Source organism: Triturus cristatus, chromosome 6, assembly GCF_964204655.1.
Source record: "Triturus cristatus chromosome 6, aTriCri1.1, whole genome shotgun sequence".
Taxonomy (NCBI): Eukaryota; Metazoa; Chordata; class Amphibia; order Caudata; family Salamandridae; genus Triturus; species Triturus cristatus.
The window spans coordinates 1467452391-1467479196 of NC_140589.1; the positions used below are offsets into that span (position 1 = coordinate 1467452391).

Consider the following 26806-nt stretch of genomic DNA (forward strand, 5'->3'; position numbering starts at 1 on the left):
GATTGTATTTTGAAGCAGCACTTCGCCAGAGGAGGAACCCATTAGATTGAGATTTAGGTCCCCAGTAAGAATAAGATCTGTTTAGGGGAAGGGCCCACAACTGGCTTCCAAGAAGTTGCAGTTCCTTTGCTGCCTTAGTTTTCCGTTGAATACAAGCATTAAATAGGATGGTGGTATCTCTAGCACGTGATAGTGATGGAGTAAAGAGGTTTACTGCCAAAGACGCTGGAGATGTTGGCCCAATTTCACAGGCTGTGGATAGGCTTGTGTTAGAGACATACCATACCAGTCCTCCTTGCAGGTGACCACATTTTGCCCCCTTGAGTGCACTGGTGAAAAAAACCGCAGAAATCCCTGTAGGTGCGGAGGGTCGATTTACCAAGTCTCTTGTAGTGCCACGATACCAAGTGCCCTTATGTACATGACAAAGTCTTGGTCTGTGTTTGTTAGCTAATCCGTTTACATTCCATGAGCATATTCGTAGAAGCCCTTTTGTGCTTTTTGCGACAGGCATAGGTGTGGTCAATTCTTTTGGTTATTTTTGGTTCTCGAAAGCCATCTTGGGTCAGTTTCCCAGTTCTGTAGCGTAGTAGGATTCCGGCAGTTTCTGGGTTTTACTAGTGGAGGTTCCCTATTCATTTGACAGTGCCCCACAGCTCCTTTCAGCACCAATGTTACTAGTCTGTTTGCGGTCGCTTAGTCTGCCCCTGTATTTTCTGGGTTTAGCAAATCAGGGTATCCTGGCTTGATGTATGGAGTAATGTTTATCTCCGAGCTCCTAAAGGTATTACTTTCTAAAATTATTTTTTGTGCAGCGGTTGTTGTTTAGGTCAGTGCTGTTTGTTTTTTCTCCTTCCAAGGAGTCCTTGCATTTGATAAACTCTACTGAATCTAAGTCAGACATCTTCACCTCTGTCAAGGATGGTATGCGAGACAGCAGACGCAATAGGTTACCTAGATTCATGTCGTGCCTTCCTTTGGATCTATATTGTGGTGTAAGCCATAAGACGCTTGTTTCCCTCCCAATTGACCCATGAGGTCCAGCTTTGATTTCTTGGGGACTGAGGGACGACCGCATTAAATAGTCCTGATACTAGCAGGTGCGTGGGATACTCCCAGTTTCCTTCTACACTTTAACTGTGTATTTTGTACTAATCCCAGCAGTTGTCCTTTACTTTCTTGCCGGAGTGGTCCCAGGCTGATTCGGTTTGGTTTTGGGGATGCCTGAATTTCCGGTCTCAGGTGGTCCTCTGGTTTGAGGGAGGTCATTTGTGTTATCAATTGATCTCTAATGATAAATTTGGCCGATCCTTGTATCTTCCGATTCCCTATTGTCAATACATTTGATTTTCCAAATTCACCATGTTTTTCTGATTGCCCTTGGAGGCATGATAATTTGTAGATAGTTTTAAAGGATTACTAAAAAGCGAATAATCCAGATTTAAATCACGTGGTTGGATTCTAGTTGTTCCTGCTGTTACATCCTTTTTATTCTTTTGAGAGTTAGTGGTATTTCCTTTTGATTGGGGCTGTTGTAACTTCATCCACTACCTCCCCAGTGGACTCAGTCATATTTGCTCCTTGCATGCCGCTTGGGGAGGTTTGACTTGATCCTGTCATAGTTTCTATGTTTTGTTTATTCCTCCTAGTTTGGTTACATTGTCTGGATTTGTTTTTTGTAATGAAGTTGTCCAAAAGAGGCGCAAGAATCCATCCTGATTAGTACTTAGTTTTTGATTACGACCTTTCCTTTTTTTGTGTGCGTCTTTGGTCTTACATTCATTTTGTTTACCCCTTTTTCTTCTACTAGAGTATCAGATAGTTGGCTTGGTTGCTTTTTTACTACTCTCGTTTCTTATGTTATGGTTTTATCTTAATGCAGGGGTACTCTTCCTTAGCGGTTGAAGTCAATTGAGTTTCCATAGCTTCTTAGTTTTCATTTAAGGGTTGATCATCTGAAGGCTGTGTGTACCCATTGTGAGGCCTTTAATTTGTGAGCATGAATCACTCAACATTAGCGGGAGGGAAGCTAGTTTGTCTATCAGGCCGCATCCACAGTTTTGCGTAGTAGCTTGAGCATGATCCTGTATATTTTGCAAAAAAGTGTTTAACCCCTTCAGTGCCCCGCCCTTTCCCCCTCCTGTGCCGGGCGTTACATTAGCGGGCGGGGTTCATGACGAGATAGTCTCGTCATGGGCACAGCGCAACCGTGCTCCATGACGAGAGTATCTCGTCATGGGCACAGAAGAGGTTAACGTGCCTAGCTTGCCATCGATTGCAACCACAAAGACAGACAGTGTTCAGTAAGGTTAGTTGTGTGTCCATTTTATCAGATGGATATTGAAAGGCCTCTACTAGGAGTTGCACTGTTTTTAGCAGACTTGTCCAAGCATTCCCATGATGGGATCGTTGCAGGTCTCTATTGTCGGATATTGCACCACTTGTGTCTTCAGGTGACTTTCGTTCCCCTTGTGTCTCCCCAACTGCCTGGTTTTCAATTACCCTCCATTTGAGTCTTCAGGAGGGTCATTCCTGCACATTTCCTGAGTGTAGGTTGCCAGGAGGCCCTTCCACTCTTCCTCGCCAAGACAGTAAAATTGTTCCTGGTCTTCCATCTCGCAGATTTGGGACATCACCAACTTAGTTTGTAATGGTGATAGAGCAGGCGGTGTTCTATGCTCCAAACCCAGATCGTCCTTAGAGATTAGATGGTACCAATATGTTTTTTGCGCCTTTCCGCTCCTTCGCAGGTGCATCTGTTATGTTTTCTGACTGTACACCCCCCTCCCCCCATTTTACCAGACATTGTAATTCCGATGCACTAGATGCAATAAACACTCCAGTCACCTAATCCTTCTAAGAAGGCTTTCCGCACTTCCTTAGTCCTGTATTCTTTAATGGTCTCTATCTACTACAGTAATCTGGGGCACAGAGATAGTTTGGTACTGTGGAATTAATATTAAACAGGCTGGCCAGGAGTTCTCCACCCCACTGCTTGAACTTTCCTTTTTTGTGGTCACTATCCGCTTGACGATTAGGCCAGAGGGGTGTCGGAAGGACCGGTATACTGTGGAGCATGAGGGAAGAGCATCTCCCGCACTTAAGAAACTGTTTCGTATCCAATTTAGGCTGAAAGAGACAGTTTTAGGGTTTTACTTTTTTCTGTTTTTGGAATAATATTGCTTGACTGATTTGTCAGGAGTTTTTAATTATAGTGCCAACTAGCTGTAAGTCGGGTCTGGTCTTTGCCTGCGGTTCGCCCACTGAGCTATCAGAGGTTTTAAATTCTTTTATGCTTGCTTGCGTGGTTTGTAAGCATAGGCCCACCACGCACACATCCTGACCTCATGATCTACTACGCTATGTCTGTCCTTTAGAGCCTTTTTGGTTCTTCTTATATCCCTTTTATAAGTTGAAAATTGGTAGCTTGGTGTATCCTTAGTTTCCGTTATGGCCTGGTCACGTTAGGACCCTGTGACATTGTGTCTGTGTGTCCCAAGGTTATCAGGGTTTATGAGAGCCTTATCCACTGGTGGCTACTGCCGAGGACTAGAGATCCAGTGATCCCAAAGTTCGATCCGAATTACATATGGTGTGTATTAATCTTAATTAGGCATTTATTCCTTTAACTGCCTGCAGCAAAATTGTGATATCCCCACTAAACTCTGCTGCTTGAATACTGCTCCTTTTTTTATTCTCTGTTGTCCTGGTCACTGTAGAAACACCCCACTATACACAGATGGGTTCCCTTTTGGAGCTCCTGCCCCTTGTTGCCTGCTACCTAACCCCCCCCCCCAGTGAGTGGGGGTGTCCTGGTGTCACTGTAGGCCACACCTGGATTGGCCGCCTCCACAGTGTCACCACGGCACACTCTCCGCAACCACACACTAATGGTGGCTGCACTCACTTGCTGCACCTATACTGCAGTGTGCCAGTACACAACGCCGCCAGTGCTACTGTAGTTGACTTGCAGTGTATCAGAGGGTGGCGAGTAGCCTTTTGTTGTCTAAGGACCAAGGTCCAAATGTTCAACGCAGGCACAAGCGGGCGATGGGGCAGCAGGCTCCACACTCTTTCCATCTTACCGCCTTGCCGTGTGCACGTCTCCCGGCAGCGATATTCGGAGAAGGCAGGAGGGCTCCGCAGCGCTTACCCTCTTGCGCCACACAGCACATCTCCCGGCTGCTTCAGTAGGGCCGAGCAGCACACTGAGCAACACATTGCCTGGCTGCCAATGTCGCACCTTCAGGCTCGGTTCAGGTACAGCTTGCGTCCGGCACCTCACCGCGCTCCGTTCAGTCTGCTCTGGTACATTACCTCCTCGTTAGTCTTCCTCGCCACATGACTAACAAAGTGAGCGTCAGCTCCACAACAGAACCCTCCAAAGCAAAGCAAAAAACAAAGTCAGCATCCCATGCCTCCCATCCCCTCCCAATATGGCCGACCCAGTCACCCATGACCCCTATAAGAGGCGGGCCGGCCCAACCCAACAGCCTGTTTTTTTTTGTTCTGCACTCTCTCCAGAGCGCATCAGGTGAGTGGTGCCTGCTGTAGCAGGTGCTTGGGTCCTGGGTTGGAGGTCCTGCTCTAGCGGACCCTAGGAGCCTGGACCTGGTTTGTACCCCTGCTTGTTGCCCCCGGGGTGTGTGGCGTTGTTGCTGTGCTGCTTCCGGTGAGGCTCTGCCTTAGCGAGCCCTGGGTTTTCAGGTAAGGGGGGGGGGGGTGTTTGCGCTGGGAACAGTTGCCTGTTATCGGTCTTTTCCCTTCGCCGCCCGTCGTTTTCATCTACGGGCGGCTGCTGTGCGACTCCGGTTTCCCTGCGGGATGCCTCCTTTCATTGGGACTGTGTCCCGAGGGTTGCGAACGGGTGCTTTTGTTATCTGCCCTGTTACAGTCTCCCTTCCGAGCCGCGTATTCACCTGCCCGCCTGCCTTCCTGGCGTTGGGGGAGGCGGCGGCTCTACGGGGCTCGGTCCGTCCCGGAATCTCTACACTTCCTTCCTTACTAGATACACGCTGCGTTCCTAGTGAATTGGGGCCGCTGTGCAGGGGGGTTGTGCTCGTCCATGTCGGCGTTGTGAGTTACCTGCGTCCATGGATCTCCCTCCGTCTTGCTTCGCTTCGGGGTCGCCGGCGTTGCTGTGTGCGCGCTGTTGTTCCTCGCGGCTGTTGGCCGGCTCGGGGCTTCGTTGTTGTGTTCCGCGGGGTATGTCTCCCGCCTTCCTTGTACGCTGGAGGTTTTCTTCTCTGCTGTCTCACAGCCAGGCTCTGGCAGGTGTTTTCAGGGTGCCTTCATCCCCCGGGACGGTGGCGGACCTGTGTGCTGTGTTTCACGTTTATGGGGACTCCTCACAGGGGACTTGTGCATTTGTTGCTTCAGTTGGCGCACATTCTTTTGAGCCCCGGGTGGCTTTGTGTGATGGGTGCTTTTACTGAAAAACACTCGTCCTCATGCTGAGTCCCCGTGCTCGGGCAGCCCTGCTGGGCGATTTTTGGCCAGCCCTGCAACTGCAGGCTTTTGTGTTACATTTTGCTGGTGCTGTTTTCTCGTCACATTTCACTATATGGCTTCTTTCCTGCACGCGTTGATAATATGCCGGTGTATTTGAACTCTTTGTATGTAGGCGCTCTGACTACATACTGTTGTAACAACCCCACAGTAGCTGTACGCTGTATTATAGCTCCCTGGTGGCCTCCTTGCCATTTGACCAGTTCGTTCTGCGATTTTATTTTTATGACACTGCTCCTACTTGTATGTTGCCCTGCTCTAGCGGTGCCCTTGGTAGATGCCTCTGATGCATTTGATGTCAGTGGCTCTGAGACGCGAGTGTGTGTTCACTGACCTGCCTTATTGTGACAGGCGCATGTACCCCTGCCGTGGTGCTCCCGTTCCGTTGGGTCGCAGTCGGGTGTGGGGGCTGCGGGCGCGCTACTCTCCGCCCCAGTCCAACGCCTGTGAGTTAGTTCATTACTCTCCGGTGCCGTGTGTTCTGCTCCGAGGGTGTCCTGAGGCGCCGGCTTGCTGTGCTCGCTGTCGGTATTTCTGGCGGTGTTTTTGCTTTTCCTGTCAGGTTCCAGCTCACCTTGTTCAGTGTGCGCTTCGTGTCTCCGCTTCGCCTGGGAGTTTGCGGCGCTGGCCCGCGCTGTTGGTTTTGCCACGGTGCTCGTTGCCTTCCTGGCCCGCTGCTGCCGTTGCCTTGGTGGTTCCCGGTCCCAGGGGTTGCCACATGTTCTCCTGTTCCTTTGGCCTTCGACTGTGCTGTCTCCCGATCCGGACCGGCTCGTTGCCCCGGGGTCGGGGTTTGCTTTGTCCCTCGCTGGCTCTCCATTTGTTTCGCTGCCTCTTCTCTGCCCAAGCAGGGGGGGGGGGGGTGCAATACTTCCATTGTCATCTTTGTATTAGCGCTTTTGCTGCTAGGTGTCGTCGTTGTACTGCCTTTCCTGCTCTTCGCTTCATGGTGGAGTTTGTTGGGTGCTGGCCTCGCTGCTTGCCTTTACGCGCTGCGGCTTTCCCGGGACTTACATTGTTTCGTCCCTCTGTGGGTGTTGTAGTTGTTGTTTTGTCCTTCTTCTGGGGCTTTTCGGTTTCCGTGGCTTGCTTCTCTTTGCTGGTAAGCATGTTCTGTCCTGGTGGTTGGGGGTGCTGGCTGGGTGCTTGCTCTTCCTCCTCCGGTTCTGTGTTGCTCCGCTGTCTTCCTTCCTGCGCAGAGGCAGTTTGTTGCCTTCTACTCTGCCCAGTTTGGTTGTGGGTGTCCCGGGTGGTGGCCCCGCCTTGTCAGGCTCACTTTCTCGTTCCCCCTCCTTCTGGCCCTCACGGCCCTGCCCTGCCCTGCGCTCCCCCTCCCCCGCCGCCTTGTGCTTGATGCCCTGCTCTAGCGGGCTCTGGGGTTTGGGTTCTGGCGTTTGGCTCCCCCTCTGTGGGGGCGGCTGTGGGCTTCTCTGTACCGGGGTGCGTGTGGGTATCTCGGCCCCCTCTGTTGTGACTCCTTGCCCCCTCGCGGGCTTTGGTTGCCTTTCGGCTTGCAGACGGTGTCCGCTCTGTTGGAGTCACTCAGACCTTAGGGTTCAGGTCTTGGACTCTTCCACTGTAGTTCGGGTGTTCCATCCCTGGTCTTTTCAATGTCAGTGGGTGCTCAGTCTCTGGAGTGGGCACTGGACTTTTTCAGTGTGGTTGGATTGTGTTTCAAGGTTCCCGCGGTTGTTGTGCGGGGTCTGTCCCTGTCTGTTGCTGACCGTCCTCCGGGGTTTTCATGGGCCTGTGGGGCTTTTCGGCATTGCCTCCCTGTCTACACTTGGCCTAGTCTGCTTTCTGCGGTTGTGCAGGGTCGGGTCTGGTTGGTGCCCGGGTGGGGTTCCACCTGGGTCTTCCGGGTGCTGTGGACTATGGGGTCCTTCTAGGACTCGCCCTGTCTTATTCAGGGCTGCGGCTTGGCCGCTCCTTTCTCGTTTTTGTGTTGCTCACTCCGGCTTCACGTTTTCTCCGCCTGGTGCGATTCTGTGGCGTTTGGCATGGTCCCGACACAGGGGTTACTCGCACTTTCGTGTGGCGTTCCTTGCAGTCTTGTTGTCTGGCTGTTTCTTAGTCTGACAGTTGACTCTCGTCCTTCCTTGGAGTTGGCCCGGGCCCTTCCCGCTCCTGCCCTGGTTCGGCTGGGGGGGGGGGGGGAGGGAAAAAAAACGGACTCTGATGGCTCTCTGGCCTTCTGCGTCTCCTGCTTGGGTGTCCGAGGGTGCTGGTGCCTCCGGTTCTCTGCTCCCTGGCGGGCCCGTACGCTTCCGGTGTGCTTGTTTCCTCGTCCTTGTCCCTGGATTTGGGGTTCCGGGGTCTGTTGGCTCTGGTGGCTCTCTGGGGGTTTGGACGTGACTCGGGTTCGGTTTTTTTTTTTCCCACCCTGCCCTCCTGTCCCTCTCGCCTTTGGTGGGTGCTCGCTTCGGCGGCTCGCTTGGTTCCTTTGGGGGCCGGTTCGGTCCGTGGCGCTGCCTTTTTTTTCCCCTGCCTTCTGTGCTTGGGTGGTCTTTCGGGCTCTCCGCTTTCTGCGATGGCCTGGTTGGGTTCCCTTGGTGGCCGGGTCTCTTCGGTGTCGTTTCCGTCCCTTTTCCTGGGTCTTTTTGTTCCCATGTTCCGGCCTGGGTTCTCTCCTTGGGGTCGCGGTTTCTCTTCGGCGCCCCTTTTCCTTGTTACCTGGAGCTTTAGCTCTGTGGTGAGTCTTGTGCCTGTGGTCATGTTGGATCTCACGGGTCGAGCGAGTCTCGCGGACGCTGTCACAGTGTCCTTTGTTGGCGTACGGTCGCGCTCTTCTTTTGCTGCGGCTCTTGCCGGTTTGCTTCCGAATGGCTCCGCTGCCCCGTTCCTCTGGTGGTTTCGGCTCTCTCGCGGGTGGTATTCTCCCTTGTGTGGTGGCTGTGTTGGTCACACTGCGTCTCCATTGCGGTTGTGCCTTGTCTGCTGGCTCGCTGTGGCGGGGTTGCCCTCTGTTCCTTCGGTTTTGCTTTTTCCTGAGGGGGGTTTGATGCCCCTTTTCGGGTTCTCCGTTGGCCGTTCCTGGTGTGTGGGTCCGGCGTACTGTCTGGGCTCTGTTTCTGTGACGTCTGGTTCGGAGCTTTTCTCTGTCCCCCTTTGACCTTTGCTGCGGCTGGTTCTTGCCGGCGCCTCGTGTTTCTGGGGTCCGGGTTTTTGTTTTTCCCGGTGTCGTTTGGTCCCGGGCTGGTTTTTCCTGCTCGTGGTTTCCTTTTCCCTGGGTGGTCCTTCCACTCGTTCTGGCCTGTTGGGTTTTTGCCCTCTGGTCTGTTGGTGTCTTGCGAGTTTCCATGATGCCGTTTGGCTTTGGTATGTGCTCACTTTGTTAGTCATGTGGCGAGTAAGACTAACGAGGAGGTAATGCCCCGATTACTTACCGGTAATCTTCATTACTCCGAGTATAGTCTTCCTCGCCACATGACTTCCCATCCCTCCCTCCCTGGCTATCGGCTTCATGTTTTGCTTGGTAGTTTCAGGCTGTTGGGTTGGGCCGGCCCGCCTCTTATAGGGGGTCATGGGTCGGCCATATTGGGAGGGGATGGGAGGCATGGGATGCTGACTTTGTTTTTTGCTTTGGAGGGTTCTGTTGTGGAGCTGACGCTCACTTTGTTAGTCATGTGGCGAGGAAGACTATACTCGGAGTAATGAAGATTACCGGTAAGTAATCGGGGCATCACGCCTCACCGCTCAGGTACTCTCAGTTGATTCACCAAGGGGACAGGAAATCGTTCCTTAAGCGATCAGAAGTAGTTCGTCAGGGCACATGTGGTACAGGAACTCACAGCTACAAGGTATACTACAGGCCAGAGTAGAATATTGTGCAATATGAAGTGGTCCCAGAAGGTTTGCTTAATCGGATCTTTGCTCAAGAAGCGCCATTTTCACAAATTTGGCAAGGAGAGCTTTCTGCAACAGCGTTCACGGTTAACATTTTGAGAAGTTATTTTGACATCTTGCTGTATTGAAGAGGAGAGACAAGAGTTTAAGATTGGTAGGCATACGAGAGCCAAGGTGCTGACATATGGAAGTCTATCACATTTGTCAGTCCTGTACATTCCACCATTTAATATTTAAATGTGCTGAGGCACTGCCACTCAAAGAAACTGGAGGACTGGAAATAAACGCACTTTTTTTTAAATTAACGTGTCCCACATTACCCATTTATAAATGTTTTGGTAAAAGACACTGACTAAACACCACACAGCCATATGCTTAAAGAAACCTTTCTGCGTACTACTCAAAGCCCATAGGACCGGGATGATATCAAACTGTCCCAGGACAGCACTCAAAATGTACTTTTTATTCAGACCAAATCAGTGGCCTCTACCCTATCTGCATTTAGTGGTTTATTTTCTGAAACAAAGCAAAATAAAACTCACTTACAATACATAAATCAACGTACGGCTTTTACTGAAACGATTACGTACACACCATAAGGCATGAAGTTAACTACAAAGATGGACACAAAGCTACTTGGATGATTAAAACCAACCTTCAAATTGATTTTCAATATTCTCCAAAAGCCTGCGAGTAGGAACCACATCACATCTGGACACACTTACAAAATTGATAACAAGGCAAGCTTTTGCAGGATTCTAAAGTTACAGTGTAACCTGAAGCATAACACACTAGCCATATCAGCTTATGTTCACATGCATGTCAAACAAAAATTTCTCCAAATCAGTCAACAGGTCAACACTTGAGGAATTCATTGCGCCTGTTAATCTGGATATTTCCCATATCTTCGGCGGTCAGAATAATATTTTGGATTTTCAATCAACAGGTTTAGAAAACACCATGTGCGCTCTTAAAGCAAGATAATTTTTATTTTTTTTTACAATTTCCTACACGGCAGGCCAGATCTCAATTGCAGTTTTTAAATGCTGCAACAGTAATCAGCAGCACATGTGGAGAAGTCATAAGTCATTAACCAATGTTGAATCTGGTCTTCCATAAGTGGGGGGGGTGGTGGGGGGGGGGGGGCAGCGGAGAAGTGAGGGGGAAGACTTTGCACCTTCCTTTACCTCGGTCGCCAGAGTAACAAAGTCAACATAGAACAGAAGACACAGAATTGACAGTAAAAGTTTTACTTTGCTCTTCTCCCCAGACTTGCACACACCTGTATCAGTCACCGTGCAGCATGCAGCTCTACACACCATTTTGCTTACAAAGTAATAGCCCTCAACTCTGAAGTGGATATCTGCTGACATTAACAAAAATAAGCATTCTGTTTTTCACCCCACAATGACTCCGAATAGTGAGGCTTAAAGGCAGCCATGGGGGTGAAAAGCACTTTACGAGAGATGTGGGTGGTTGGGGGGGAATTGGGTGGGACTTCCAGTACAGAGTCCCCTGCACCATCACACTACAAAACCTTGCCTCGGTGAGGTTAATACAGGATAAGTATGGCCAGCTGCTGCTCGGGTAAATCTCAGGCCAAGGGCAGACTCATCCATGTTCAGAGACAAGGCGGTGGTGAGAAGGAATGCTGCTAAAATGGCAATATCTGTCTGGTTGAATTACAGTTTATACTTAGTTGGTCCTGGTCTTTACTTTCTCCTTTTGAATAAGTGTGTCCGCTATTTATCAGGGCTAACAAAGATGCCGTTCTGTGGCTGAACACTTTTTGGAGTCTACATAAAATTAAGGAAAACTACGGTGGAAGATCCAATGTCGCCCTTTTAGTTCAAATAGCAAGATGACCCACTATATATGAGAAATTAGTTAGTCTAGTATCAGCTACACAAGAGACTATCTGAAGATTGATAAAAACTTTTCAGCCTACTCTATCAAAGCTCTGGCTAGGCGTGATAAAACAGAAGACTACAGAAAATTGGCCCATCCCAACCAAATCCTGCAAGACCCATTGAATTTATGCAGAAAGTAACTTTTTGAAGAGATCTTTAGGCAGATTGCTCAAAAGAGCAAACTAAAGGCTTACCATGAGAGAATGTACACGTTTTTCTAATGTGAAGAGAGGGGTCAGTAAAGATAGATAAGAAATGTATAGTATTTACCCATCACACATTTACTATCAACAAGGAGGTGTAACTGAGCCTAGTCTTACATTTTGGCAAAAAATAAAAGCTGTAGTCTTCCTCCACAAAAGGTCCTGTCATACACCTTTGGGACAATAGTTACAAGAGGAACTCCCCTACATCCCCACTGTGTTGGATTTGGGTGGATGTACTACCAACTCAAATACAATATCACTCCCAGCTGAGTGCTGGTATTAGAACACCACCCCCCTTTGGCCCTCCCCCATGGGCCAGAGTATCCCGGACAAAAATTCTACAGAAAAGTACAGGGATGAAGACCAATGGGGTAAGATATTCGCCATTTACACAGGGAGAAACCTAAATGTACCTTTACTAAAATGAGTGTGGGGGTGAGATTGCCTGTATACCACAGGGAAAGTAATGCAAGTGATTACATTTGTGTAATGCCCTGAGAATACCAGAATTCCACATTCTGCATGTAGTCATGATGGGGTGGGGTAAATATTGGCTATCCTAATTACCAAGGATATAGGCAGCCCATAGTGCTATCCACCAGGTCCATGTTGCACCTGCACGGCCACCAAATGGTACAGGAACACCATTATAGAAGTGTACACTGCTGAAGGGATGGTCATCTCTACCTGTCCGTCTCCAATATTAACTCAGCCAGACAGCCAATTCAGGGGCACACCAGCCACTGGCCTGGCAGGAGAGAAGGGTGGTATTTAAATAGGATCCCTTGTGTTCAGCTCCAAATAGCTAATTTCATCAACTTCAGAAGGATCACTGGTCCCACCAGGCTATGTGACTGTAAGCAGAGTAACTACAGACCACTTTTAGAAGCACCCATCTAAAGGTCACCGATCATCTTCAATGTACTGCTTGCAGCCCATTGTAGTAGTTTGGTAATTCACGGTGCAGTTCTTTGCAGAGTTAACTTGAAAGAACATGTTCTGTGACAGTGGTAGCTCTGTCTATTATCTTACTCGTTTCATTTTCCATTTACACCAACCAATTCAAGAGCACAAGACCTGAAGCTTGAAAGCTAGAGAACACTTTACTGTTTCCATGGAAAACTGACCGCCTTCACGGAATATTACACATTACTATATCTGGGAAACTATTGGGTCTATAAAACGTTTACCTCTCGGGTGCCAAACCAGATATCCTGCAGATGATCACAGATTGCTTTTGCAGCAGACATGGCACTGGATAACTTCCTAGCTTTGATCACAGCAGCCCCGCGCTGCTGCACCGTCTGCCAAAGAGAAAACACAAATATAGTTGCTGTTTAGTCATAAAATTCTGCGAGTCCTGTGGCTGGGGAATGAAAAGGATTAAAATAAAATTACAGTCAAATGTCCACACTGGTGTATTAAAAATGCTGACAGAACCACCTACAACAAAAATATATTTTTTTCTTTAAAGCACGAAAACCAGGTCTATACCACTTTAAAAAAAATATTTGTAATATTGCCTTCAGTTAAAGACCTTATTGCCCGGATGTGCCTTTTTAGCACAACACGGGTGATGTCTGGAGGCCTCGCTGTGTAGTTGAAGGTCATTTTCTACTATATGTGCAACTGGATTATAATTTAATATGAACGGAGAGCCTAAGGCCTACTGCTTTAAAGGGCAACACTTTGATTGGCTGCAGTTTTAAAAGAATGCATTAATGTTTTAATTACATACAGCGTTTCTAAGCTACATTGAGATTCCAGCCCTAGTTATTACAATATCAGAAGGAAAAGAATGGAAAGCGGGTATGTTCCTGTTATCAATATCACGAACATGGTGGTGACAGACTTCTGGGCAAACCACATGAAGAGAACCTTTAATAGCTCACATTATGCAAACAAGAGGTTGCCTGCTTAGGTAGGAAAATTTTACCTCAAAAGTGGCTTAAGCCAAGGGTGGGGAAAACAGTTGGAACACTGCAGTCTTAACCACGCGTGTTCAGACTACGCAAGAGAAACCAAGCTAGTCTTAACCACGCATGGTTTAGATAGTGCGTGGTCTAGCTGCTGTGGTAAAGGCAGAAGCAGGAAGAGACCCAGTGATGTAATAGCTGGGCGGGGGCGTCGTTTTAGGGACCACGCGAGGTGGGTCAGGGCAATATATGTAAAGGGGCAGGGTTTGCCTTAGGGAAGGGGAATGGGTAGCCGGGCTAGTTTAGGTGGCAGGGTGTGATAGGTCTCCGGACAGTGAAAGGGGTTGGTGTAGTTTAAGGCTGGGGTGGCGGGGAGGGGTCAGGGAAGTGCAAGTAAAGGGACAGGGTTTTAGGCCAAGGGTAATTTTAGGGACAGCAGGGGTCTGGGTAGTGTTTATAAAGGGTGAGGGTGTCGGGTAGTGTTGACCTTAGCCACACATACCCCTTTAACATGCGTGTATATACTTCAAAACGGAGGTAAAGGAATGCATGTTTAAGACATATATGGTTTTGGCAGCGTGGTAGAGGCACCAAGGGTGGGGATACCATATGAATGGCTACAATAAAAGTAGTAAGCTAGGACAAAACTTGTAATAGCAGGTCTTAATAAAATCACAACACTAAAAAGAACTTGGCGGTTGGAAAAAACAACTTTTTTGCAAATGTACTGAATTGTAGACATGACCAACTAGACCAATTGTAATCTCACCGAGATGAAATCCCCCTTGAGATAGTTGTCATCTTTGATGGCTTCATAGACTCCAACTTCCTTCCCTTGTACCTTGACCTTGGCATGGGTTACATCTGGATACTGTGTGGAGGAGTGATTGCCCCAGATGATGACATTCTTCACATCATCACATTGCACCTTGAGCTTCAGGGAAATCTGATATGAAAAAGGGAAACATCACAGAGTATATTAAATAAAACCGAGCAGAGTGAAAACGTTCATGGGGCCCACCCAGCACCAATGCGATTCGGTAGATGTATGAATAAGCATGGAACATTCAGCCATTGTAATCGAGCGAGAGAACGGTCGCTTTTGTGGTCTCTCAATAGAAATTACTGAATGGTTGATACTGTATTTTAACAAGAAATAAATAAATGCTGAAATTGTCCATTAGGAGTCTCTCCATGTTTTGCTGCTTAGAACAAAGGCAAAGACTTGAAAATGGAGTTCAAATAAAGGATTGAAAATTTAGAACTATAATGCAGAACAGGTAGGCCACAACCAATGGGGATTCTGTGAATGTATTATGTGCGATTAGTGAAGTAACAAACATTTATAGAGCATGTTTATCAAGGGTGATCATTATTAATTCCAGATTAGACAGATGCCCCTTTCACAACACGGTCAGTAAGCAAGCCGAGTAGAAACACCGTATGTGTGCACAGCAACTGACACCATCATATACCCTCAATAGAAATCTGCAAACATACTCAAGCCCAATTTATGGATTGCTGTTCTTTATCTTAAATGTTTCTAACCTTCTGAACATCAAAAAAGCAATCCGAATGCACTTCAACCCTAGAATAAACGGTTTAGTATTGAATCTACCAGGAAGGAACAGGTTGGAAGCGGAAATAGTTGAAGACAACGAAAGGATAACGCTTCAGGGTTCAATGGATAAACGTGGCAAAGTGAAAAACCAAAGGAGTGGACCCCCAAAGTTAGAGGGGTGTTAACCTTTTTTTTTTTTATTTAGAGAGTTAATACAGTGCAATGCTAAGCTGCTACTAGGAAGTAAAAACACAACTGCTTACTGGCAGCACACAAATAGAGAAATATGCTAGAGTAGCTACTGTGGACCAGAGAAAAATATTCATATAATACTCATAGTTAAGAGTTTTAAGTAAGTGTAAATCGGAGCCTACACAGAGCAAGGATGTAGCTAAAATTTGTATAAGCAAAAGTTGATTAACAGAAGAACGATACTACCACAATAACCAAATAACTACTGCGCCTATTTTTAAAAACATGTGCACCATGCTTTCCAATAGTTTGTTTACAGTAATAACTAATCTTCGTGGTATAGCACTTTTATCCTAAGGTTTTCTATCACAGTTTCATTATACACATTATCCAATTAAAATTGGTACTGATTTTACTAATCTCAAAAAGGATGCAAGGCAGAGGTCACCTTCACAGAAATCAAACCCGTGTCCTTAAGATTACACAACGATCTCAACGGGGTTCAATTGAAGCCATTTTACCATCATGAGTTAAACAGGTTTAAAGATAAATGTTCACAGCTGCTCTTTACATCTTTTGCCCATATCTACTTTATTCAACTGCCTCACTGCCGCTCCCCAGAAGTGTAAAGGGGTAGCTGCCTAGTCTGAAGAATGCTGGGCAGACAAGACCATGAAGCTCAGAACCTTTATCCCTTGCACTCCTGCAGGGTCTCTAAACGTGCCTTTTGCACAGACAATTCCAGGTTTGCTACATGCACTTTTGATCTCCACTTACCTCGACCCTCTATTCTACCTTTTTCCAGTATTCACCAATCACTGCCACCCCCCTGCTGATGTTTCAAGCTCACCCAATTCTACCAGTCTTCAAATCCATCACTTAAATCAAATTACTTAGAAAAATCCTGCATCACTGTACCAGACTAGTGTCTTCACTCCTTTTTACTCCACACCTTTTACAAAGGTTTAGTACCCAAAAAAAAAAAAAGTCATTGCGATGTTTTTGCTAGATATTGTGGCAAAACTAGCTTCCAGGACTAAAGGCAAACATCAGTCACTTAAGATTTGAGGCGAATCCTTTAATACGTGAAATGAATTTAAAGTGGGGGACAATGGTTAACATGTTAGGACGGGGACCTGCTACCACACAAAAAAAGTCTTAAGTCTATTTTAGCGTCACTGAAAAAATAAAGCACATTTGAATTGAATTGTTCTACACAGAAACAATGTGGAAACTAAAATGAAAGCTGAAACAATGGAGGCAGCAGCAACCAGCACAAGTATTGAACACAATCCTGGGCTATGGTGCTAGTTGGCCATACGGCACATTCGTTAGTAGCATGGGGTGCAGTTACATCAGATCAGACTGCGGTACTCACCTGGGCTTTAGCTCGGTTGTGATCCAGGCGAGTCAAGCAGCTGAAGTTCTCTCTTGGGATGGACGGAGCAGACCTGGCAGCAGTCAAGCAGTTGGTATTGGCTGGATTCCCAACCACCAAAACCTTGAACAAAAACAGAAGGATTTTTTTGCACCAGAAAGACAGGCTTACAATTAATTTGCACAGTAGACATCCAAAAGAGGTGAGGATGCACAAATAGAGCTTTACTTTCCATTTGTTTATTAAAACTATTTTAAAAACCTAAATCGTGTCAGCCAATGTAAAACGATTAGCGACTCGCAATTGTTTAAGCTCAGAAACCCAGTAGTATCCATGGAGTGCTTGTTCATAAAGTGCCTTGCGGCTAGCTTTATCTGCATAAAAAGATGGAATGTTTCAAGGTCTTCACACAACAGAAGTAGTAATTGTTCCGTTAGGAACAGGAAGCAGCAAATATTTAACCAAAAGCAGTTTTTAAATGGGGCTTTAGTGACTTTTACTGTGGTTAGTGACCACGTTTTGTACAAAGGAGAAAGTATTTATTTCCCCCCCACTTTTTTTTTTTTAAAAGAGGTAGCCTCAAGCCAGTCCAAAGTGTTTAATGAAACCAGCTCGCAGCAGCCATCAGACATTATGAAGTCGTCAGATGCAATCAGTCAAGGACCCTTTTCATTGCCATTAAAATGGATTTTATGGTAAGATATTAGCCAACATGTATGACACTATTCACTGGCACCATTAACTATTTACACTTTTATACGCAACTAAATGTGGATTGAAAACAAAGCCATTAATGTCCGCTTCTATAATGAAGCAGGTACCAGCGACCACAAGTCGCAACGCTGAAGACTTACTCTGCATTTTTAAAGTCTTGAGTCCAGTTACCACCACTATTGGCTTTGATTATCAGTTTCATAAAAAAGTTTGAAGGCACTAAAACGCTTTGGTAGGTTTTCTTTGCATTTTTCGCTCCCATAACAGTCCCTTAGAAGCACAAATCACAATGGGCACCTGGTGAAGGGTGGGGTATCACGCATTTACCATTCCTTAACGAACAGCCCCACCGCCCTAGACTCGCTCAGGAATCAATGGGAGACTTGGCTGGATACCCTAGAAGACGATGACTGGAGAGATGCCTTGATGGCTCGCAAAACCATCACTGCCTCAGCTAGGCCCCACTTGGTACAGCTATACTACCATCTTCACACCTACCTTACTCCTGACCACCTCCATAGGGCAGGCCTAACACCAAACCCATCTTGTATACGTTGTGGGGTAGAACTGGCAAACTTCTATCATATGGTGTGGACTTGCCCCCTACTCGCCCCGTACTGGGAATTGCACCTCACTGAAGTCCTGGGGTGGGTGGGCGGTCCCGCACAACCCCTTGAACATACTACTGGGGGGGGGGGGGGGGGGTCACTGATGGGTTGGACGGGTCTAGAGCACACAAACTTTTCTTGGGCACTGCCATCATGTTATCCAGCGAGACATCGCAGCGTCATGGAAGAATCCTGCCCCTCCAAGCATAACCAAATGGCGCAGGGAAGTGGACTGGGGGGCAGCGCAGGAAAAACCATTATATGAGGCCAGGGGATGCCCAACCAAACACTGTAAAATATGGGGCAAATGGTTGGATAGTTGAATCTCCCAGCTCTTGGTCTAAACTGGTTTATAACGTGGGGTGGCGTGTGGCAATGTAGGTCATTACAATATTGACTTTTCTTACAGTCTAACTGCGTTGCTAAAATGTGCTGTACTGTTTTTTCAAAAATCAGCAGAATTGATTATTAAAAAAAAAAAAAAAAAAAAAAAAAAAGTTTCCTTGCATTTACTGATGATTAAACCTTCAAGTTTCCACGCTAGAAGAAAATGCCCCCCTCCTAAATTTGCATTTTATCCAGAGCGCACCAGTACAAACCAACAGTATTTTATAAAAAGACTATTTGTCATCGAGTAAAACACGAGTGGCCTTGCCTTCCTCAGCCTTTCATCTTTGTGTCGGCACTCTTGACTCATCCACTCTTCCTCCAGTATATAGTGCCCTAAATCCAACAGACTGCTTAGGAAAGCAGCTGTACTTGGCACTCGTGTCATATTCTAGTTGTATAGTACCGCATCCTTATCACCCTAGGGAGACTTGCTCCCATTTACCCACATGGGTATCAGAGGCCACTTTGTACTAATAGTTCACACAAGATGGGGCTTTATTTAGTGAAGATTGATATAGCTATTGATCTGGTCTAGTCCATATTTATGGTGGTTTATTCTAATCTGCCTCAGATTATCCTCTTAGGGCGATAGGTCTGTGGATTAGATCACACAGCTTAAATATGCACCCCCCCCCCCCTCCCCCACCACCTGTAAGGCCTGGTTGTGAGGTGTGAATGGGCAACTGCGGAGGGGGCACGGATGAAACCTGTACGAAGGTATGAAAAGCTTGACAACGACTTGCTAGCTTGGTCATCTATGCGGTCTGATTTGCAGGAGCCGCAGACAGTCTGTGTCCAGAGGCGCTGCTGAGGGGATGGTGTCTCTAGACTCCGATCTAGTGGATGGCCGAAAGGTCACAGAGATAACCAGTTTCAAGGCTAACTCGGGCACCAGCCTGCCTTCTAAAACACACAAATTGCCCTTTAGGAGACACAGCATTTCTCACAAACTAGTCAAACTGATGTTGAGTTTTGGAAAACAACATGATGCATCTCAAACTTTAAATAAACACAGAAAGACGAAAAACTTTTATAGAGAAATGTTACCAGTAAACAATTAGTAGTACTCAATTAAGTGTCAGGATTTGGCAGATGTAACTACAAGGTCTTGCTGGACGTAGACAACTACGGTTCCCTTTATCCTTATTTGAATTGCTAACTTTTTGTCTGGGGTAAATAAGGGGGGGGGGGTGTTGAGTAATAACCAAATCAAGGCGATTTGGGCCCCTAGGTACAAGTTCTATAAAGCATTACACTCCAGAGTGCTGTAACATGGAGTGAAGAGTCCAGTCGGATGCGTAGGGTGAAGCCTATACCCAGCATTCGTCAATGGCTCCCAGGAGGACAATCGTGTTAGTTGAAAGCAGGTCTGAACGATTGCATTTTTCGGACTTTCTTGAACTGAAACTAATTAGCTTCCAATTGGAGATCAGTTAGCTTTACACTATTACAATGAATGAAAATGTAAAGCATTCACTGTTGCTATATATGAGCTAGAGGGTCAGCCCCTATGTTGGCCCACAGTGTGTGAGGAAGACAAGGATGAAGTAGCCAGGTAAAATGTACAGCAGTTTATAATATTTTTTTATTCAGTTAGAGAATGGCTTTAAAGTATGTGATCAGTCAAACCTATTCGAAAGTAAGAAAGCATTAGTAGCAGAATCAGTGGCACAGTTACTCTGCTAGTTCTGTTAAAGAGCAGTCTCAATTCTCCACTTCGCAGCATGCCTGTATACTTGAGATATGACAATCCCTCCATGAAAGACATACTGGATTTGACAGGTATGCTCAGACGTGAGTCCCTTGCTCACTTTGCCACTGGATTCAAGCAAGCCTGGCTGAAATGCCAGAAACCGGTCCTAGGAAGCTTGTTTCCGGTCCAGGGAAGGCATGGCTTGGCAGTTCGGGCTGGACTGTTCCCATGAGGCACAGGGTCAGACTGATTTGCATATGGCCATGTCTGAACTGGGGTGGCAGAGTGGGCTAAAGAACGGTGATGGATCAAACCCAGATCTGTTGACTGGGTGTGAGTGTTTGATTGGTTCTGATGCTCCGTCCATCACCACCCCCTTTTGTACGGATTTGACAGGAGCAGCACTGACCAGTATAAACTTATGGACAGCTACCAAGGAACAGCGATCATCTATTTAACGATCTTTTATCTTTCTGCGACTGTTGGCTACAGTACTGGACCTTTTAGCATCTTTAAATCAGGATAGCACTCCTGGACTCGTCCATCTAAGCCATCATCAGATTCTCAAAATTATCCAAAGAAGGACCTTGCTTATAAACAGGATAGGTGTCAAGAATAGGAAGGCGGACTACCTTCAAAACAAAAGTTCAGCTGATATGCTTCTTCCCCCCCAGATCTTTAAGATACTAGTCGGCTAATCTTGTAGTAGTTCCAAGATTTAGAATAGCAAATTGGGGTGGCAGAAGCTTTGTAATCTGCACCTCCAAACTCGGAAATGCTCTTCCCCCCTCATGTTAAACACTCCACTGGGCTGCTTCCTTTTAAAGGGAGTGCTTAAAACATGGCAGTTTAGCTAATAGGCTTTCACTGCTCTTGTAAGATTAAAATTTCTCCTACAGGTAGGTCTTTCGCTCTCCCCTTTCCTTTCTCAACTGGTCCAGTCACCTAGACGACTTCATGCAGGAGTGCTTTATATATAGATTTTATTGCATTATGAAGATTCAGTGGTGGTTGGGCAACATGAACGCTTGGTGTGCTCAAGTCACTTTAATTTCCGCACCAGATATAGTATTGGATGTCAGTCACAAGATTTGGGTTCCAAAGATACTGCAGATTTTCAGAGGCAAGTGTCTAACTCTCAACTAGAGGAAGGTGGCCAGAGAAATGGTAGTCCTTGAACTTCTGACGTTCAGAGTTTCACGCAAAACACTGTTCCATTAAGAGACTTTTCTAAAGAGCAAGGTTCTTTTGAATTCTGCTGAAAATAAACACTCAACAGTCCATTAGACAGTAGACTCAAAGTTGAATCCCTTGGTAGAGAGTTATCTGCCAGGTTTTTGCAAAGTAGCAAATTCAATTCAAGGTTTAGTAGATTTGAGAAATAAGAAGCATCACACGAATATTTAAGACTAGTAAAGAGGTGTGAACCCTTCACATGGTTCTATTAAGTTCCAGACTCAGAGTTCAACTGCCTCTTTTCTATAGCTGGAAAAAGATTCAGATCCACTATGGCATCCAGAACTGGTCAGATATTATAATCCAGTTTTTCTGTACCTTCATGGTTTATTGGGGAGGGGGGAGAAATAAACTGGTGTCTAAATACTTGGTCCAGCCGGATGCCTCGGAGTTACCAAGCTTCCGAAGGATGTCTTGGCTATGCAGAAGAGGCCGAAATGTTTAATCTTGGCTAGCTAGTACAAAAACACAAGCTTTGGCATAGCCAATAGGTCTCGCCTTTGGGACCTTGTAAGTGTATAGCTAGACCCATTGGCTTTGCTAATATGTTTAAGCTATGTTGTAGATAAGTGTGGCTTGTGTGTAGCAAAGTTATAGTAAAAAGTGTTGACATATTGTTACCTTTTCTATAATTAAGATGTACAACTGAACAACCTTATAAAAAAAAATATATATAAAAAGATATATATATATATATATTCACTGAAAAAACCATAGGTTTCAGGGGCGTTATAGTTAGCTGGACTTATCACTCGTACAAAACCATTGAAATTCCCCCGTTAAAGATAGTTCAGCTAACTATAACTCGCGCGCCCGCAATGCACTGCTGATGATGTCACATATTACATCACTCATGACATTGTCAGTGACATCACTCATGACATCACTGATGACATCTCAAATGACATCACTGATGACATCACTGATGACATCATCCTTGTGATAGAGTGGCAGACCTCCTCTCCCCCTAATATAACCTTTGATACACACATTCAAAAATAGAAACTAACATTTTCAAAATAATGGACATACCAATACCAGTTACCACAACCTATTCAGTAATTCTAAGATCCACATACACATCCACTCATTCACCAACAGTCCTATACAGTCCCTCATACATGTACTCACTCATCATATGTACACCTATACATCCTGTTACACAACACCACTCATCCATAGAGTTACTCACACACATAGTCACTCATGTTAATAAAGAATCAAACATCCATTTACTTGCATATAGTTATACACACACACCACCACACTTACTTCTACAGAAACTTACACATACTTAGTCTTTTAAACAATCACTTATAGAAACACATACTTATTCATACAGGAACTCTTCCAATCTCTCACTCTCACATATACTCACTTATATACACCAATAGTCACATATACTAGTTTAAAACATATGTAGTTACTCATAAAGACAGTCATTCACTTACTAACACACCCATGCACACACTCATCCACCCATACAGTCCTGCACACATGCTGTCTTTAACACATACAAACAGTGAGTCACTCATTCATGCACCTATGCACTACGTAATACCCCCACCGAACCATACAGACATACTGTCATCAGTGATGTCATCAGTGATGTCATTTGAGATGTCATCAGTGATGTCATGAGTGATGTCACTGACCATGTCATGAGTGATGTAATATGTGACGTCATCAGCAGTGCATTGCGGGCGCACGAATTAAAGTTAGCTGAACTAACTATAACGGGGTAATTTCAATGGTTTTGTACGAGTGAAAAGTCCAGCTAACTATAACGCCCCTGAAACCTATGGTTTTTTCAGTGAATATATATATATATGTGTGTGTGTGTATATATATATTCACTGAAAAAACCATAGGTTTCAGGGGTGTTATAGTTAGCTGGACTTTTCACTTGTACAAAACCATTGAAATTCCCCCGTTATAGTTAGTTCAGCTAACTATAACTCGCGCGCCCGCAATGCACTGCTGATGACGTCACATATTACATCACTCATGACATGGTCAGCGACATCACTCATGACATCACTGATGACATCTCAAATGACATCACTGATGACATCACTGATGACATCATCCAGTGAATGTGTGTTATTCTGAAAATTAAATATGTTTTATATATGTATATCTCAAGGTCGATGGAAGAATAAATGGGTATATTAGTGTCTAAATGGATGATTTGTTTTTGAAAAATTGATTGTGTAACTGACTGATTAAGTGTATCATAGTGAATACATGGCTTAGTGAGTAATGTTTAAATATGTAAATATCTGTATCAGTCTCTCACTTTGTGTATAAGTGGCTGCATGGGTTGGTGAGTAGCTACATGGGTGTCTATATAGGTTATTAGTTGGTTTTTTGAGTATCAGTCTGAGTGTCTGCATGGTTCGGTGGGGGTATTATGTAGTGCATAGGTGCATGAATGAGTGACTCACTGTTTGTATGTGTTGAAGACAGCATGTGTGCAGGACTGTATGGGTGGATGAGTGTGTGTATGGGTGTGTTAGTGAGTGAATGACTGTCTCAATAGTGTCTTTATGAGTAACTACATATGTTTTAAACTAGTATATGTGACTATTGGTGTATATATGTGAGTATATGTGAGAGTGAGAGATTGAAAGAGTTCCTGTATGAATAAGTATGTGTTTCTATAAGTGATTGTTTAAAAGACTAAGTATGTGTAAGTTTCCGTAGAAGTAAGTGTGGTGGTGTGTGTATAACTGTATATGCAAGTAAATGTATGTTTGATTCTTTATTAGCATGAGTGACTATGTGTGTGAGTAACTCTATGGATGAGTGGCATTGTGTAACAGGATGTATAGGTGTATGAGTACATATGATGAGTGAGTACATGTATGAGTGACTGTATAGGACTGTTGGTGAATGAGTGGATGTGTATGTGGATCTTAGAATTACTGAAGAGGTTGTTGTAACTGGTATTGGTATGTCCATTGTTTTGAAAATTGTAGTCTCTATTTTTGAATGTGTGTATCAAAGGTTATATTAGGGTGAGAGGAGGTCTGCCACTCTATCACAAGGATGATGTCATCAGTGATGTCATCAGTGATGTCATTTGAGATGTCATCAGTGATGTCATGAGTGATGTCGCTGACCATGTCATGAGTGATGTAATATGTGACGTCATCAGCAGTGCATTGCGGGCGCGCGAGTTATAGTTAGCTGAACTAACTATAACGGGGGAATTTCAATGGTTTTGTACAAGTGAAAAGTCCAGCTAACTATAACACCCCTGAAACCTATGGTTTTTTCAGTGAATTTCTGAGGTTTTTTAAATGCTAATTCCTAACTATAACGTGCCTGAAACCTATGGTTTTTTCTGTTAATTTCAAAGGTTTTTTAAATGCTAATTTCTAACTATGCCTACAGAGATAGGACATGTGAAGAAAGAAGAAAAAATGCACAGAAAGAAACAAAAGAAGTGCAGAAAGAAGCAACAGAAGTCCTCAAATACGAAGATAAGTGCAGGAAGAAGGATAACGTGCAGAAAGAACAAAAAGAAGAGCAGAAAGAAGCCTTGTTGCAAAATCATCCTGTACCCTCAACTTTTTCAGACGGATACTGGTGGTAACTGAGTCTGACTAACCAGTCCTAGAGCCAGTGCTATGTTAAAAGACACTTAGAATACAGTGAAAACACCTACATACACTAGGGAACATTATGCGTTGGGGTCCCCCTGTGATTAGCCTTACCTCCTCTATAAGCCCCTAGTATATAATAGGGCATGGGGATTAAAACTACCTCTTAAAACAGGCCACAGGGCGTTTTTGCACACGTTAACTCAGGCCCCGTCCCCTCCTTTCACCATTGTGTAAACACGCCCTGTGTCCGTTTTTAGTTGGGAGATTAAGTTCATTTGAGTCCTGAGGGTCCCTAGGGTCCAACTAGCCCACTAGGTACCTCCAGTAAGTGCCACAGAGCTGCGTTGCAGAGAGGTGTAAAAAGTGGCACGGCCTGGACCACCTCTCTGCAATGCAGCTCAGTGGCGCTTACTGGAAGCACTTGGTGGGCTAGTTAGCCCCCAGGGGCCCTCAGTATTGAAGGGAAATTATATCCCCAATTTAAAACGTGCCATGGTGCGTGTTTGCACACGTCACCTCAGGCCCCGTCCCCTCCCTTCACCACTGTGTAAACGCGCCCTGTGGCTGTTCTAAGTTGAGAGATTAAGTCCCCTTGAATCCTAAGGGTCCCTAGGGTCACACTAGACCACTAGGTACCTCCAGTAAGCGCCACAGAGCTGCGTTGCAGAGAGGTGTAAAAAGGGGCTTGGCCTCAGAACACCTGTCTGCAGCGCAGCTCCCTGGCGCATACTGGAGATGCCTGTTGGGGGCGCGTTTGCAGAGTGCTGCATGGAGGGGGCATGGCCTCCGGCACGATGCCAGTCTTTTATTTATTTTATTTTTTTAAGAAGGGGGGCTGTGTGGTTCCTCTTCTTATTCTAATTTATTGGCCCTGATGACCCCATCCCCCAGGGCCTGTCTCCTAATTATATTTTTTTGACCCCAATCCCCAGGGCCGGCCACTGTTTTTTATTATTTTTAAAAAATATATATTTATAGACACACCTAGGACATGCTGGACAAACCGTACGTACCTATCACCATGACGATTTGCGTGATATTCATTAAAAGGCGACTATGCATGCAATTAATCCACGTGGAATGTATTTACACCACTAGTGAAGCTCTGACATGTCTGATGCTCTACCGTACCTAATCCCGGTAGACACCCTTGTCGTTTATTTATACAAACATGGGTAGCTATTGACGGGCACATTTAATACACATGCACACCAAGCCATTCAAAGGGGATTCGACAAAAATTCGACCAAAACTATGCAAGAAACCCCCCTCACAGTTAATAAAACACACATCCACTGCCGGATGTGTAATACTTTTTATTTTACTCTCTGGAAAGGGGACGAACATCACTTGCGAGTCACAGCGCGCTCCTGACAGAGCCCAATGCTGTGTTACACCCACCATTGCCTGCCGAGTGCCACACACCACTGTATTGTATTCCACTAGCTAGTGCATATGCTATGACACTCTCTAGCCCATGTGCACTGTAACACCACCCCGTGAAAATGTCATGCCACACTTGTCTTCGCACGGGTTATATTGCCCCATCTAACGTGCCTTCCTCGATGCCTGTTATAACGCACAGTGCTATGCCATACATATTACAATTTGGGATCCATATCTTTGTCACAGTGCATATGCAACGTTACACTCCCCAGCACATATTTTATATTACAACTTTAGAGACTAGTTAGGTTACACAACACTGCCCTGTGCATATTACACTCTAAGGCGCATATCGCATAGCACGCGCTAGTGCCTGTGCTATCTCGCGCTCTCCAATGAATCTGTCATTGCGCACAATGTATTGCATATTAAATTTCACGCCTGGTTCATCTTATATCACACTTTTTGGTGCATAGTTTATACCATACACTATATCTAGTTTTCATTTTCAATCGTGCTCTCAGGACTATGTTCTATATAACACTGTGTTCACCTACCCTTTTCACGGGCATTACATTTTGCGATAGGGGGTGGAGGGTCAGGGGGTGTTTTTGCCAAGTGAGCCCGGAGTCACAGTCACTAACGTCTTCT

At 45.5% G+C, this 26806-nt stretch overlaps 1 protein-coding gene across 1 annotated transcript in view; it reads right to left on the reverse strand.

The window, feature by feature from the left end:
• MDH1 (malate dehydrogenase 1) overlaps window positions 1-26806 on the reverse strand; it is a 73932-nt gene that overhangs the window by 4428 nt on the left and 42698 nt on the right. The window contains exons 5-7 of the mRNA XM_085612552.1: window positions 16518-16640; window positions 14156-14332; window positions 12661-12774 (exon numbers count right to left, since the gene is read on the reverse strand). Coding sequence (XP_085468678.1) covers window positions 12661-12774; window positions 14156-14332; window positions 16518-16640 — 414 coding nt within the window. The remainder of the gene's footprint in view (window positions 1-12660; window positions 12775-14155; window positions 14333-16517; window positions 16641-26806) is intronic.